The 13,776-nt window shown below is 31.4% G+C and overlaps 2 protein-coding genes across 5 annotated transcripts; one reads left to right on the forward strand and one right to left on the reverse strand.

Moving 5' to 3' along the window:
* The first annotated feature begins 2,444 nt into the window (after positions 1 to 2,444).
* LOC150031944 (defensin J1-2-like) lies at positions 2,445 to 4,714 on the forward strand. The gene is made up of 2 exons (XM_090308532.1): positions 2,445 to 2,626; positions 4,297 to 4,714. Exons 1-2 carry the CDS (start codon positions 2,575 to 2,577, stop codon positions 4,467 to 4,469), a joined length of 225 nt encoding a protein of 74 aa, XP_090164658.1. The 5' UTR covers positions 2,445 to 2,574; the 3' UTR covers positions 4,470 to 4,714.
* Positions 4,715 to 6,257: 1,543 nt separating this feature from the next.
* Positions 6,258 to 9,485, reverse strand: LOC120067018 (Pentatricopeptide repeat (PPR-like) superfamily protein). Of its 4 annotated transcripts, XM_090308531.1 has the most exons (3): positions 9,056 to 9,485; positions 7,532 to 8,752; positions 6,258 to 6,855 (listed from the first exon to the last, which is right to left on the reverse strand). In XM_090308531.1, exons 1-2 carry the CDS (start codon positions 9,439 to 9,441, stop codon positions 7,606 to 7,608), a joined length of 1,533 nt encoding a protein of 510 aa, XP_090164657.1. In that variant the 5' UTR covers positions 9,442 to 9,485; the 3' UTR covers positions 6,258 to 6,855; positions 7,532 to 7,605. The 4 variants fall into 4 exon arrangements, with proteins under 4 accessions (XP_090164657.1, XP_038874314.1, XP_038874313.1 ...); XM_039018386.2 differs by having other exon boundaries at positions 6,258 to 6,763; positions 7,532 to 9,485; XM_039018385.2 differs by having other exon boundaries at positions 7,532 to 9,485.
* Positions 9,486 to 13,776: the final 4,291 nt, after the last annotated feature.

Below are 13,776 nucleotides of genomic sequence, written 5' to 3' on the forward strand. Positions count from 1 at the left end.
CTTAATAAATTAGTTGTATATTTTTCATATCTTTGAAGGATTAAATTGTTTTATATACTATTTTTACTATTATTTTAACGATTTTCATAATTTTATACATATATTTTTAATAAATTAGTTGTATATTTCTCATATCCTTGAATGACCATTATTTTACGAAGTGATATTTCGTTTTTCCAAATCCTTAAAATATCTTCAATTTCTTAAAATCAATTTTAGCACTTATCATAGTTTTATAGTTATATTTATAAAAGATTTCACTAATTAACTAACATATAGTTACACAGTGTAATAGTAGTATAAAACTATGAGATTTAATTATTTTACATTTACACATATAGCGTAATTGTAATGTAAACTTATGATATTTTAACTATAATTTTTTTGTGATCCATTATATAACGAAATTTTGTATCTTCCTAATTTTTCTCCATGATTATCTATCCAAATCTATCTTTTGTCATCATGTTTGATTTTATCTTATTCATTATCAATTTATTTATACATTTCATTATCAAATTTAGTTTTATCTCATTCCTTTTTAATTTATTTATACATTTTGTTATCAAATTCAGTTTTTTGTTACCTTCTTTTTTTCAAATTGATTCAATTTTATCTAATTCCTTTTCAATTTTTTTTTAAAAATATATTTAAGGATTTGTATTCTTATCACGATTTAACTATTTTTTTTATTCCATACATTTTTTCTTTTATATTATTACTATTTATTAATTTATTTTTTTAAAAATGTAATATAATAATATAATAATATATCATTGGTATATAAACCGTAATATTTGAGACCTTGTGAATTTAAATTAATTATCTCAAATGATTGGATTTTGTTTCTTTTTAAATTTTGTATTTTAGTGTCAAAACTAATGTAATTGAGAAGACAATCCATTTAAATTTATTTGATATGAGATTTGAAAATTTTGCATTTAAGTTGATACAAGATTTGAAATTTGTAAAATTTAAATTTAGGAGGAAAAAGTATAAGAGTCAACCTTACTTGGAATTATATATATATATATATATATATATATATATATATATATATATATATATATGTATATATATGTAGATTTCATTTTTTAACAACTCAATAAATTTTAGTTAAGTTTGAGATGTCTAGATTTTGTTTTAGAATTCAATTTTAATATAATTCAAATCAATAAACCAAAAAAAAAAAAAAACAAAAAAAAACAAAAAACAAAAGGAAAAAAATATATATAACCCTACGGGCTACAACTTTTTCTCTTTTCCCTTTTTTTCTTTTCTACCATTGTCGTAGCCGCATAGCATACCATAACAGGTTAAGGTGCGTGCTTTTTTCCTTTTTTTTTTTTTTTTTCCTTTTCTCACTTTTTTTTTCGTTCATGAACTTGTAATCAACAGCCATACAACTCCAATATATGATTTTTTTCTTTCCTTCAATCGTTTCTTATTATAGTGTGCATTGTGATCATTACGAAAAGGAAAACCGAAGGAAGAGATGTTGTGGTTGCTTGAAGAAATTCCCAAATCCCGAATTTCTTTTTTAGAGGAAGGAAGAGGAGAAGTTATTCAAATCCATAGTTTGTTTTTTTTTTTTTTTAAATTTTTTTAATTTGAGTTGTTGGTGGTTTTGATTTTAATTATTTTTTATTTTCTATGAATGCTAAGAGAATTGTAGTAATCATAGCATGTAGGAGTTGATTGGACTTTTGATAGGCTACATTCATTATCATGGTAATTGTTTAGTTACAGTGTTTTTGAAGTTTTTTGACTTGTTAACATTAGATATTTATTTGTAAGTGAGGGCAGTTTTGACAATTTAGCATCATTATTTTTATTATTTAATTTGATTTTGCCATTTTCACAATTAAAATCTTTTTTGCTATTTTTCCAAATGAAGGTCATAGTTTGACCCAAGAATTTTGTGGGTCCCATCACTAGAAAACATCAATTTTATATGAGTCCTATGATATCACAATACTCCACTCCTTATCTAAAATATTACCTTAAAAATCAATTCAAACAACACATTAAAAAACCCTCAAACCAAACGGCCCATAGAAAGAAAAACCATTGTGACAACTCCATTCAACTTTCTTATCACCATGGACCATAGACTTTACAATATTGGATCCAGTCCAAGTTAACTAGAACACCCTTCCTCTCGTTGTTTAAGTGTATCAACTCAATTTGAGATCTAAAAGGGTTTAAGCTTAAAGCAATATGAACTTACAATATATAAAGTACTTCCACACTTTTGTTAAAGCTTTAATAAAAGTTCATCTGCTTAGGTTGTTCTTACAACAGTGTTTACAGAAAGGATTTGAAGGACAGCTCAAAATCATATGGATTATTCAAGGACCAAAGATCTCATGTTGCGACAAAACATAGTGCTCTATGACTCATTAAAATCTTTACTTTTCTTTTTAAAAAATTCTTCTTTTTCTGGATCATTCTGATGCAATAGCAACTCATCATATTGTGTTTCCCTTTCAATCTTTATATAAACCTCTTTCCATATTCATTTCTCACTCAGTACACAAAATTTCCTTTTATCTCTCTCTCAATATTTATAATATGAAGTTCTTTTCTGTTGCAATTTTCTTCCTCCTCCTGCTTCTTGGCACTGGTTTGTTTAATTTCTTTCTTCTTTACTTAAAAAAAAAATAAGAATAGTATATTTCTTTACTTTTATAATTCTGTTAAAGAATTTTTAAAAATTCATTTTTACCCTATTTATATTTTTCCCAGCACATTTTTGGTAAAGGAAAAAAAAAAGTAAGCTGTGCAATATGGATGGTTAATTATTTGAATAAGTATTAGAGTTGTTGATTATGTTTGAATAATTTCACAATCTATTAAATTATGATTTTATTTTCATATATAAACATCTAATTTTTAAGTTCTTTTTTTCACAATCTAAGCCTCTTTGAAATCTAATTCTAAAAATATATTTTACTCCCTTATTTATCTTTAAATTAGGGTTATCCCTTGTTGTATACTTATAACAAAAGTAGAAGACGAATTTAATGTATACTTAAGCCATAATTTTTTTTATATGTATTTAATTTAACTATGTGTAAAAGCTCGGTGTACACATAGTTTAATTAGTTAGGGGTGTTCAAAAATCCGATGATCCAAAAAAATTGATCAACCCAACCGAACCTGTGCGGTTTTTGGATTGGATTGGGTTCAAACAAATGAAAATTTTATGGGTTGAGTTGGTTCATGGGTTTCGAACCAACCCGAATTTATTATTAACTTTAAAATATATATATATATTTTTGTTACTAATAACACAATTATTTATACATATATTGATTTTAATTTTATTTAATTCCAATATTTTTTGAATAATTTATTTTTGAACAACTCTTAAAAGTAGTTTTTTTGCACAAAGAAAATTTTCATTATATAAATTGAAATTGAGTTGTTAATCTTAATTTAATATATGAAAATAATTAAATTAGATTTTTACATATTTATATTTTGCTTCTTTTTAGAACAAAATTTTAAATAAATGACCTGATTATCCCGAATTAACCCAACCTAAATATTTCATGGTTGGGTTGGGTTAGATTCATTTTTTAATATGGGTTATTTGGGTTAAGAAATTTACCATCCGAATAATTGAGTTGAGTCTAAAAAAAGTCTTTCAACCCAACCTAATCTAGAACACTCCTATAATTAATTAAGGTTCAAATAAATTTTCTTAGCACAACAAATATGAGGTATGAAAATTAAATGTCAATTAACAAAATACCTCAAAGTAGTATTTTTGAACATTTAAAAGTTTCAAAAATACTCTTTAATTCCTAAAAAGAGAAAAAAAAAAACTCTTATCATTAGTTTTTGATAGTCACTCAGTGTTTTGTGTTAAAAATACTCTTAAACTTTCAAAAGTTTAAAAAATAAGCTTAAAAAACAATTTAAAAAGTATATTGTTATGGTATAAACCGAAACAATTAATATTTATGAATAAAAATAATTAATACCTTTTAATCATTAGTTTTTGATAGTCATTCAGTGTTTTGTGTTAAAAATATCCTTAAACTTTAAAAAGTTTAAAAAATAAGCTTAAAAAACAATTTAAAAAGTATATTGTTACGGTATAAACTGAAACAATTAATATTTATGAATAAAAATAATTAATACCTTTTAAACTTTCAAAAATTTCAAAAATATTATTATTATTTATTTGTAATTTTTAAAATGATAAATATATTATTACCGAATGAATATAAACCATTAACATTTATGAAATTAATACCCGAGATTAAAATGAGTAATTTGGTGCAGGTATGGGGCCGATGGTAATAGAGGGAAGGACATGCGAATCTCCGAGCCAACACTTCAAGGGGCTGTGCTTCAGTAAAAACAACTGTGGCCATGTCTGTAAAACGGAGGGCTTCCACGGCGGCCATTGCAGGGGCTTCCGCCGCCGCTGCTTCTGCACGAAGCACTGCGTTTGAATTGAATGATCTCAAATCAGTTGTCTATCAGTAAAAGTAGACACTCATGGGAGCTTTTTGGGCGTGCGTTTAAACCAATAAAATTGGCCCTCTTTTGTCTGTCATTGTTTTCGTTTTTAAACTTTTGCCTTTCTTTGTTGTCTAACTGTAAGCTTTGCTTTCCATTTGCTTTGGTAATGGTTTGAGTTAATGTAATGTTTATTCATATTATTGGTCTATTTATTTGAGATGTATGGTTTCTTTGAGATTTTTTTTTTTTTTTTTTTTTTTTTTTTTTTTTTTTTTTTTAAAAAAAAAATAACAAAGTGGCTCACTAAGTTATTCAACTAAGTGAATTGCCTTGATAAGTCTTACATTATATAATATAAAAAAAAAGTACCCACTTGCTTTGGAAAGTTGATAATTATTCGGACCTTTCGCAAATGTTTCATAACTATCTTTGAGTAGAAATATTTTAGGATTTCAAATAAAAATTGGGACTTAAAATAATGTGGAAGGTGACCTAAAATATAAACTTGGATTATCGTACCTTTTCAGATCTCAATTTTCGACGAAAATTTTAAAGGATTTCTACTCCAAATATAGTTTTGAAACTACTATGAAAGAGGAATAGTATTGAAAATTTAACTATAGTTGATATTTTTGAAACAAAAGACAAAGTTTAGAGGTATTTTTTATAATTAAACATTTTGTTAGTTCAAATAAAGTGAAAATTGGATTTTTTTTTTCTTTCTTTTGACAATTAAGGGAGATTCTAGTTTTTTACTTACAAATTTTAGAAAGCAAAAGGTTGATTTATTAATGTCGGCCTTGATTTCTAGGATTTAAAACCTTTCAATTTAGGTTAGATAATTGGGGCTTAATTCCAATTTGGTCCTTGTCAAGATAATATTTTGTTTCTTTGGACGAATGAACAAAATAAAATTACCTTTTCAAAAAGTAACCAAAGTAGTTTCCACTTATAAGAATGACCAAAACACTCCAATAGTTCATTAAAATATAAAAGAAAATGATAAGTATATCCCTATTAAATCCCTATATTCTTAGTGTATTTAAAAACAAAATCTATTGAATAAAACAAAATCTTATTATCTAACCACTTAATTCTAAAAATTACTAAAAAATCTTCCTAAAATCTATTAAAAAGCTTCCTAAACCTTCCTTATTGATCACGAAAAAAAAATCCCTTCAATTAAAAAAAAAAATTAGTAAGATCTAATGTATAAAAAAATTGAATATTCAAATGAAAGTAGAATAAATGCAAATACATATCCATAATTGTAAATACACAGTATTCAAATTAACAAAAAAAAAAAAAAAAAGAAAAAAAACTTTTATCCAACAATTATCATCCTATAGCACATCATCCAAATCATAAGAAATTAATAACTAGCATTTTGTGCCATAACATGGTGAATTCTATTCCAAACCCAAAAACCTTCCAATCTCAATTTTTTTATTATGTCACATACACCCGTTTCTTAATGAAGTTCCAAAACTCATCATCTCAAAATAAAATTGACGGAAATCATAAGCTTCATCCATGAATTTTTTTTCATTACCAATCCGCTCTCAACAAAAAAAAAAAAACCATTCATTTACCTGAAATTTTTGACAAGCTCTTTTGATATTTACTCATGATTATTTTTCCTTGCAAATATACTCTTAGCCAACACAACCAATACCTTATATTCAGAATCACCATTAGATGAAGTCTCACTAAGCCTAAAAAAACAATACTAAGCAATTTAAATCCTGGTTGGACTGAACCACACAAATACCTTGTAATATCTAAAATCTTTATCAAATTGAGTATGCAAATATGTCTATATACTAAAAAATAAAATCTTAACTTGAGTCACACAAAATACTTTGTACTAACTTGACCAGAAAACAACTTCGGGAAATAAAATTATGCACAAAATACCTTGTACTTGAAGACAATTGCCCTCCATCTTCAATAATCTTTGATCGAAGACCATCGTTATGCTAATATAGTTGTCATGACATGTACAAAGCCAAACAGATGCTTTTATATCTGAGAGATTGGAATCAACATCCACTATTGAACAACAAAGTCTACAATCACTTCAAAATTGCCAATCCTTTATCTGAATGGAAACCTTTGATTTCTCAAATGTTTTTTCTCAATTCCTTCAAAGTCATCACTATTTTTTCTTCACCCTCACAAATTACTTCCTTTTTCTTTCTCTAAGAAGTTTACCATTCTCCATCTCGTCATTGTATATAATCTTCCAAATATGATCTTTTTCCAGTTTCTTCGATTGGATTGCCTTCAATAATTTTCCACCCTTTGTTTCTTTTAGATGAACTCCTCAAATCGTATAAATTAATGTGTAGAGATTTATGGAAATCTAATTAGAATCTAAGAGAGAGAATTGAGAAAATCATTAGAAAGTCGATATCGAATTTAAAGCATAAATCTTTGAAAGGTAGATAGCATAAAAATGGAGAGATTTTTTTAAAGATGAGGGAGAGATGAGTTTTAAAGACTAGGGCAAAATTGGAAAACTAAGTAGGGAGATGGGTCTCCCCATAACATATTTGGTCATAAATCAATTTAGAAAATGACTACTCATGCAACTCAACTCCCCTTCTACCCATTCTATGCAATTTCTCTAATATTTTTAGTAAGGTTTTTCTAATGCATCACAAATTATCCATTTGCCCTTTTTACCATCCAAAAATCAACCATTTCTCTCACAACTTTTTTTGCATTAAACTCTAATGTGATTGGTCAAATAAAAAAAAAATACTAATTAACATTTTTTTTTACAGTATCGCAAGTGGGACATCAAACCTCTAACACCAAGATCAATAGTACAAACTTTGTACCAATTAAACTATGTTCATTTCAATAAATACCAATTAACTAATCACTTTAACAGAGAACATTTACATATTCAATAGGTAAGAATTTGTAATGGTAGAAAATAATTTGTGAGGTTGTGGAATATACTGACTGGTAAAAGTTAAATTAAAACTAAACTCAAACTATAGGAACAAATTGGGAACTTACAAAGAAAAGAAAAACTACTTACAAATAGTATATCTCTTGGGCATCATGAAATTTTTTTTCACTCCAGTGCTTTATACCAAACCAGTGTCAATCAGTTTAAACAAAGCCTGATTTTCCAGCATAATGACCTTGCAACCATTTTGCTTGCACTTGCAACCCAGCATCCATCAAAGCATTCAAGGCTGACCTATACAGCCTCCCATCCAACCGTGTTCCTTCTAACTTCATGTCCCTAAGAAGCTTCACCAGTTCATCAACCCGACTTGTCTTCGAGAACACGCCAACCATGATTCCCGCCATCGCCTTATCGATAGTGCCCCCGTTCATCCGAAACTCAAGGTAATATTGTTCGCACGTCTCGAATTCTGATGCCTTGGCATAAGCACTTATGATACTTGTATAACTAACCTTATCAGGTGCTATCTTTTTGCGCTTCATTTCCTTCCATAGCTTCTCAACTTGCTTCAAATTCTTAGCCTTCCCATGCATTTCCATCAAGATGTTGTAAATCCAAACATTTGGCTGACACCCTCTTTCTTTCATCTTTGCTAACAATCTCATTGCATCCTTCAACCTCCCCGTCTTTCCATACATTGATATCAAGCTAGAGTAAGCAACTACACATTTGTCAAACCCTTTCTCCTCCATTTCTCCAAACATGTCCTCTGCTTTCGAGTAGAGTCCGACACGGCAGTAGGCATTGATTGCCGAGGCATAAGTCACTTGTCCCGGCTCGCATCCGTCTTCGATCAGCTTCTCGTAAACCTTAACTGCAGCATTATAGCCCCTTCTCGTGGCGTAACCATTGACAATTGCACAGAAAATACAGTCGGACACTCCAATTTTAAAGTCCTTCATCACTTGAACAAGCTCAAGTGCTTTCTCTAATGACCCTTGTTGAATATACATCAATATGAGCTTTAGAAACATTGCAGGGTCTCTCAACAACTTCTTGGCTTTTGCCTCATTGTAAAGATCTTCAGCTAATTTAACTTCCTGGATGCTAGCAAAAGTAGATATCAAAGCAGAGTAAATGGTGTAGTCTTCTACAATCCCTTTCTTCCTCATATCTCTAAAAAACTCAAGCGACTCAAAAACTCGCCCTGATTTCGCTAAGGACTCGCAAAGTATCCCATAAATTTTGGTCGAAAAGGGCGTAAAATCTGAAATCCTACTCTCAACTTCATTAAACAGCTCCATAACCCTCTCAGAATCCCCAAGTTTAAGATAAGCTTCCATTACCCTGCAACAACATCCAGAATCTGCTTCAATTCTTGCAGATTTCAACCGCTGAAAAACCAGAATAGTGCTTTTGTACATGTGAAGCTTATTGTAGCCTCTCATGGCAGCTTCAAAAGCAGCCGTAGCAACATCACTATCCTTTTCAAAAACCTCAAGCAGAGCCTTAACAACTTTAAATTTTCTACCTCTAACACAACTACTAACCAATCTAGAACAAGTATCTCTATCAGGGCAAACACTATAATCCACAAAATCCCTAGAAACTAACAAAATCAGATCCCACTTCTTCAATCGAACTAAGTACCTGATTAGATGCCGCAATGTCGATTTCTCAGGTCTAAACCCTGCCTTCTCCTTCGCTTTCACATAGTACTCATAGATCAAATCCTCGCTTCCTGGGTTTTGCGACAACCCACATAAGAAATCATTCAAATCTTCAACGGTGGGCAACGAGGGAAGTTGAATATCTTGAAGATTAGAGTCCAAATGGATGTCGGGTAAGGCAATGGAGGATTGTTCTAAGATTGGGGAAGGGCAACCGGAGGACTTGAGATGAAGGGATCGAAGATTTGAAGTGGGAAGAGAGAAAAGGAAAGAGAGATTAGAGGTGGGGATGAAATTGATGAGATGGGATTTTCTGAAAGAGGTTGATGGAGGCAGTGACCAGTCGGGAGAGCCAGTGACGGCCATGAGAGATAAGGTCCAAAGGACAGGGGAAGAAGATTACAGCGCCATTGCCACATAATATATAGCTTATCGTTAAAGAAATTGGCTTCAGCATCTTGTCAGCCACTGAATTTGTGCCATGTAAGCATTGTGTTTCCTCCATGAAAACCGCCAAGATTCTTGTGATACATAATATAATCATTAATAATAGTGAATACTTTCTCAAACTTTACCATTCATTTTTTATGTTTTAAATATTCATTTGGTCCTTCATCTTCGTTTCTTAGTTCCTTTTGCTTGCTTAATGTTTATTCCTCACAGTTTGTCTCCACACACTATTTATTTCTGCGTACAAATATCAATTTATTCTCTTAAACTTTGGAGTTATAGCAATTAAAATCATGAACCCATAATTATAAATTTTAAATTTTCGTAGGTATATCAATTTATACATTGTTTACATGAGATTTTGACGAAGAAAATTTAATTCGTAGAAATGAACTTGATTTTATTAATTTGATAGTATAAGTGTCATTATCTCTAATTTTTATTCTTTGATTATTTATCGAGAATGCATAAACTTTAATCCTCAGGTTTGTTGATTTTTTTATGATTAGTCCATGGACTTATTGATCTTCAATGATTAATCTTTGGGCTTGATGATCATGAATAATTGATCTTTGGACTTGTTGATCTTCTCGGATGATCAACCTTTGGGCTAGATGATCGACCTTTGGGCTTAATGATATTAAATCGGATAATCGACTTTAGAATTGTTAATTTGTTTGGATTGACCTCTGATTTATTGATCAATTGGATCAACCTTTGGTTTGTCAATTGTTTTGGATTGATCATTGGCTTGTTGATCGATTTGGATCTGCCTTTGGCTTACTGATCGATTTGGATTAATCTCTAGCTTGTTGATTGAGTTTGACCAACCCTTGGCTTGATGATCGACTTGGATTGGTCTTGGTTTGTTGATTGACTTGGATTGACTTTTGAACTTTTCTTGAGTTTAGAGAGATTGAATCTTCAATTGGTAGGTTATGAAGAGACGAACACTTTGTTGACGACTTCTAGTCTTTGAATCTTTCAAGTCTTGAATTTTGATACTTCGAAGTGAATGTCAATGATTCAGTGGATCTTTGAATTTTCCATCCATCAAATGAAGGATGGTTTCCTCCATTTATAAAGTTTTGGGAGACCTTACATGAGTTTGGGCTTAGTTGACTTTGGACTCAACTTTTGAGCTTAGACTTAATTTAATTTTTTTAATAGACTTTTATTTAAATTTGACGAAGTTTGGGCTAACTTAGCTTCGAGCATGATCTCCATGTTGCAGAATTTGATTGGACGAGCTAACAAGTGACATCATTTGATTTACTAACTTCCATGTCCTTTAATTTAATTTGAGGACTTTTTAAAATTTCTAATCGATCAAATGTAGCAATTTTCTCATTTTCAAGTAAGGGAATGTTAAAAACTATTGTTTTCTTCACGAATTAAAATCTTAAAAAAACATTCTAAGGTTTACTTTTAAATAACTTGTTTAATCCTTATATTCTCGAATAATGGTCAGAAATAGCACATTTTACAAATAACACTCTTTTTGTTCATTTGTTTTAATGATTCATTTCGGTGTATCTCGATTGGGATTGATACGAAGACTAAAATAAAAAGTGACTACAATAAAAACTTTAACTTCCTAGCACATGTGAATCACCAACTTTGTGGGCTTTTTTGGTGGTCGACTAGTGCGACGACCAGAATTGAATAAAAAATGGAAAGAAAGAAGCGAAAGTTTTGTTAAATTATTCTTGTATTTTTCATAGTAAATTTTCCTTCGGGGATAAGGGATGACTTATTCTCATTTTTTCTCCCCAATTTGGTTTTCAATCATTCACACTAGATTAGGGATGATAACAAAGCGGGGCAGGGCCAGGGATGCACTCCCCATCCCCGTCCTTGTGGGATTTTTTATCCTCATCCCCACCCTATTTTCCATCTTGAGGAGTCGGGATTGGGGTTGAGGAATCACTGTTCGGGGATTTGGGTCTCGTGGAAAAAAATCTCTGCTTTTTATTTTCTTATGTTTATTATTTAAAATTAATTAAAAAATTAGTATTTATATTGAAATTATAAATATTTTAGGTGAGAAGTTAATATTATTATTATTATATTTTTTTAAATGAATAATTAAAAAACATTTTGGTATTTGTTGAATGAGAAATTTTGACGAATCACGAGTTTCCACATTATCAATGAAAGCCCGAGTCTATTGGAAAAATTATAAGTTGGATTAGACCAAGTAATTAAAGTCGCTCGGGCCCAACTAAATTCAAATCCATGGTGAAATTTTGGGTTAACTTAAAGATTAAACTCAAGCTCAGTATTTTGGCCCGACAACAAATGGGCCCAAGCCCAACTTTAGCCCAAACCCAATTTGGGCCCAATAAAGTAATTAGGCCCAAGCCCATATAAGACCCTCGAGAAACCTCTATAAATAGAGGTCTTATCTCTTCATTTGAGGAGAAGGTTGGAAGAATTAAAGGTCAAAGCTCTCTGAAGATCTGAAGTTCTGAAGCTCTGGGGATCTGAGAACACAACTTCTTCAAAGCTCTAAAGATCAGAAGACATACTAAAGCTCTAAAGATCAGAAGACATATCAAAGCTGTGAAGATCAGAAGACATATTAAAGCTGTGAAGATCATAAGACATACTAAAGCTCTGAAGATCAAAAGGCATATTAAAACTCTGAAGATTTAAGCCCCCAAGATCCAAATACTGAAGCCCCTAATTCTTGAAAACCAACGCTCCCAAGATCCAAGTGCTGAAGCTCCTAATTCTTGAAACCAATGCTCTCAAGCTCTAAAGTGCTGAAGACTGAAGCTTCTCAAAGTTTCGAAAACTAAAGTGCTCAAATTTTGAAGAACTAAAGATCTAAACTATTTGAAGGTTTGAGGATTAGAAGACTTCAACAAACTGACTGTATCTTCACAGCCTACAAGCTGAAGATTCAATCTCCTCAAACTCAAGGAAAAGCTCACAGGTCGATCCAAAATGATCAACAGGCCCAAAGACTACTCCAAGCAGGTTAGAAATTCTACACCTAGAGAGAATTCTCCCAATAACCAGAAGACTCCCTAACTCCTGAAGCTGACTACACCTAAAGGTTGAAGTCCTTTGCAGATACAAGCATTCTTCCAAGACTTCAACTCCAAGAACATCATGCGCTCCGCTTCCTCAAATCAAACATACGCATTCAACTGAAAGAGAATCGGAGGATCAAGTACTAGAGATCAAACCATGTCGCATTAAATCAACATCAACATCAACACCAACTCAAGTTCAACTCCATGAAACAAGTTTCTCCAAAAGCCTCGTGCGAACACTAATCCTCCAAGAAGATCATCAAGCCCAAAGGCTGATCATCCAAGAAGATCAACAAGCCCAAAGGTCGATCATCCAAGAAGATCATCAAGCCCAAAGGCCGATCATCCAAGAAGATCAACAAGCCCAAAGGCCGATCATCCAAGAAGATCATCAAGCCCAAAGGCCGATCATCCAAGAAGATCAACAAGCCCAAAGGCTGATCGTCCAAGAAGATCAACAAGCCCAAAGGCCGATCGTCAAAGAAGATCAACAAGCCCAAAGGCCGATCGTCCAAGAAGATCATCAAGCCCAAAGGCCGATCATCCAAGAAGAGTAACAAGCCCAAAGGCTGATCATTCAAGAAGATTAACCAGCTTAAAGACTATAGTTTATTTTGAAAGCATCAAAATATTATGTAATAGAGACTGCACTCACTTTCCACAAAATTAATACAAATAAAAAGTTCAAGTTTCACGAAATAAATTTCTATTGAAATCTCGTGCGAACAAATTGTCACGCTTGGTGGGACCTCTCTACCTCTCATCTCTCTCTCGCCATCCAAATAAAAAAATCTACATATGGCACTAAAGAAAGTTTCATCCAAAGCTACCATCGCAAACGACACTTACATAAGCTCTGTCATCACGAGGAAATCTGGGAATAACTGATGGAATCTCTTAATAGCTGGGAACTTAGTCACCTAAGGCATGTACTGGGAACTTCTCTACATTCTGCAAGGGATAAAACCTCGTACTTTTGAGAAATTGGCAACATGAGCTCATGATATGAAGTTGAGCATCACCAATAGAGGAACCAAAGATTTCCTAGTTCCTAGAGAAAGAAAGAATAATGAAGAAATTAAGGGAACTAAAGAGATCATGAGTAGTGCCACAAGAGAATCTATGGTCCTTCAGATGACCCCCCTGAAATTTTCCTCCAAAGAAAAAGAAACAAAGTTTGAAAGAAAGCATGATAGCGGCCAAAAAC

Source organism: Benincasa hispida, chromosome 12 (genome assembly GCF_027475165.1).
Source record: "Benincasa hispida cultivar pf3 chromosome 12, pf3_genome.v1.1, whole genome shotgun sequence".
In the NCBI taxonomy this organism is placed as follows: Eukaryota; Viridiplantae; Streptophyta; class Magnoliopsida; order Cucurbitales; family Cucurbitaceae; genus Benincasa; species Benincasa hispida.